The sequence below is a fragment of the Penaeus monodon genome, chromosome 23, assembly GCF_015228065.2.
Source record: "Penaeus monodon isolate SGIC_2016 chromosome 23, NSTDA_Pmon_1, whole genome shotgun sequence".
Taxonomy (NCBI): domain Eukaryota; kingdom Metazoa; phylum Arthropoda; class Malacostraca; order Decapoda; family Penaeidae; genus Penaeus; species Penaeus monodon.
The window spans coordinates 39,558,865-39,560,146 of NC_051408.1; the positions used below are offsets into that span (position 1 = coordinate 39,558,865).

Sequence of the window (1,282 nt, forward strand, 5' to 3'; positions counted from 1 at the left end):
CAAATGTGAATCTCCCCCCAAGCTGAACAGTTCAATGTTCTCACCAGGTACAAGCGGCTGCCGTGCTGGCGATGGCGTGTCTGGTGGTCGCTGGCGGCGGCGGCTATGGTGCGCGCGGAGGCCGAAAGATCGACGGCTCCTCCGGGGGCTTGGGAGTCGGTCTTGGCAGCGGGCACGGGGCGCACGGAGGGCACGGGCACGGAGCGCACGGAGGGCACGGCCACGGAGCGCACGGCCACGGAGCGCACGGAGGCCGCAGCAGCGGAGGCGGCAGCGTGGTCCGCGCCGTGCTCGTCGGCAAAGGAATTCTCCCCAACAGCGCAATCAAAGGTGGCCACGGCGGAGGCCATGGCCAAGCCACCGCCTACAGCGCCGGTCCAGCACCCGGCCCCTTTGGCCCCGGACCTGCTGGAAGGGACGACTTTGGCCCTGGCCCAGTTGACACCGCTAGCTTTGGCCTTGGCCCAGTTGATAGTGCCAACTTTGGTTCCGTACAAGCTGCTGGTGCCAGCTTTGGTCCTGGCCCAGTTGATGCTATTAGTTTTGGCCCTGTTCAAGCTGGTGGTGCCAGCTTTGGCCCCGTTCAAGCTGGTGGCGCCAGTTTTGGCCCAGTTGACAGGGTTTTTTGGCCCCGGCCAGTGACAGGTAGCTTTGTCGGGCCCCCATTGGCAGGTATTTTGGGCCCCTGGCCCTTTGACACTGGTAGCTTTGGCCCTACCCAAGCTGGTAGTGCCGGCTTTGGCCCTGTTGAAGCTGGTGGTGCCGGCTTTGGCCCTGTTCAAGGGGTTTGGGTCCATTTTGGCCGGGCCAGTTGACAGTGCCAGCTTTGGGCCCTGTCCAAGCTGGTGGTGCCGGCTTTGGCCCAATTCAAGCTGGCAGCGCTAGCTTTGGCCCTGGCCCAATCGGTACCTCTAACTTCGGCTCTGGCCGAGCTGATACTGCTGGCTTTGGCCCCGGGTTCAGCTGCCACAGCTGGCTCTTCCGTTGCAAGCAACAATGTCGGTCTAGTTTCTTCCAGGACTGGATCTGCTCAACCCAAAAGAGGCTACGGTCATTAGTTGGGAATCTTTCATCCGACTGTAAGATCACCAGTAAATGAACCCAACTTTAACCCTTTTATCTTTCCCCTCGATGAAGCGTGCTGGGGCCAATTGTTACCTCAGATAGGTGATATGGGATTGCATTATTAAGATGAGTTTTATGAAAGGCTGACACATATTTACTGCATATAATTTCCATCTTTCTCCCTGTTTACCTCTCAGTCAATCCTTTGATTTTATTT

At 58.6% G+C, this 1,282-nt stretch overlaps 1 protein-coding gene across 1 annotated transcript in view; it reads left to right on the forward strand.

Moving 5' to 3' along the window:
- Positions 1 to 1,282, forward strand: part of LOC119588273 (spidroin-2-like) — a 15,619-nt gene that overhangs the window by 9,312 nt on the left and 5,025 nt on the right. Inside the window, exon 3 of the mRNA XM_037936969.1 lies at positions 48 to 601. Coding sequence (XP_037792897.1) covers positions 48 to 601 — 554 coding nt within the window. The remainder of the gene's footprint in view (positions 1 to 47; positions 602 to 1,282) is intronic.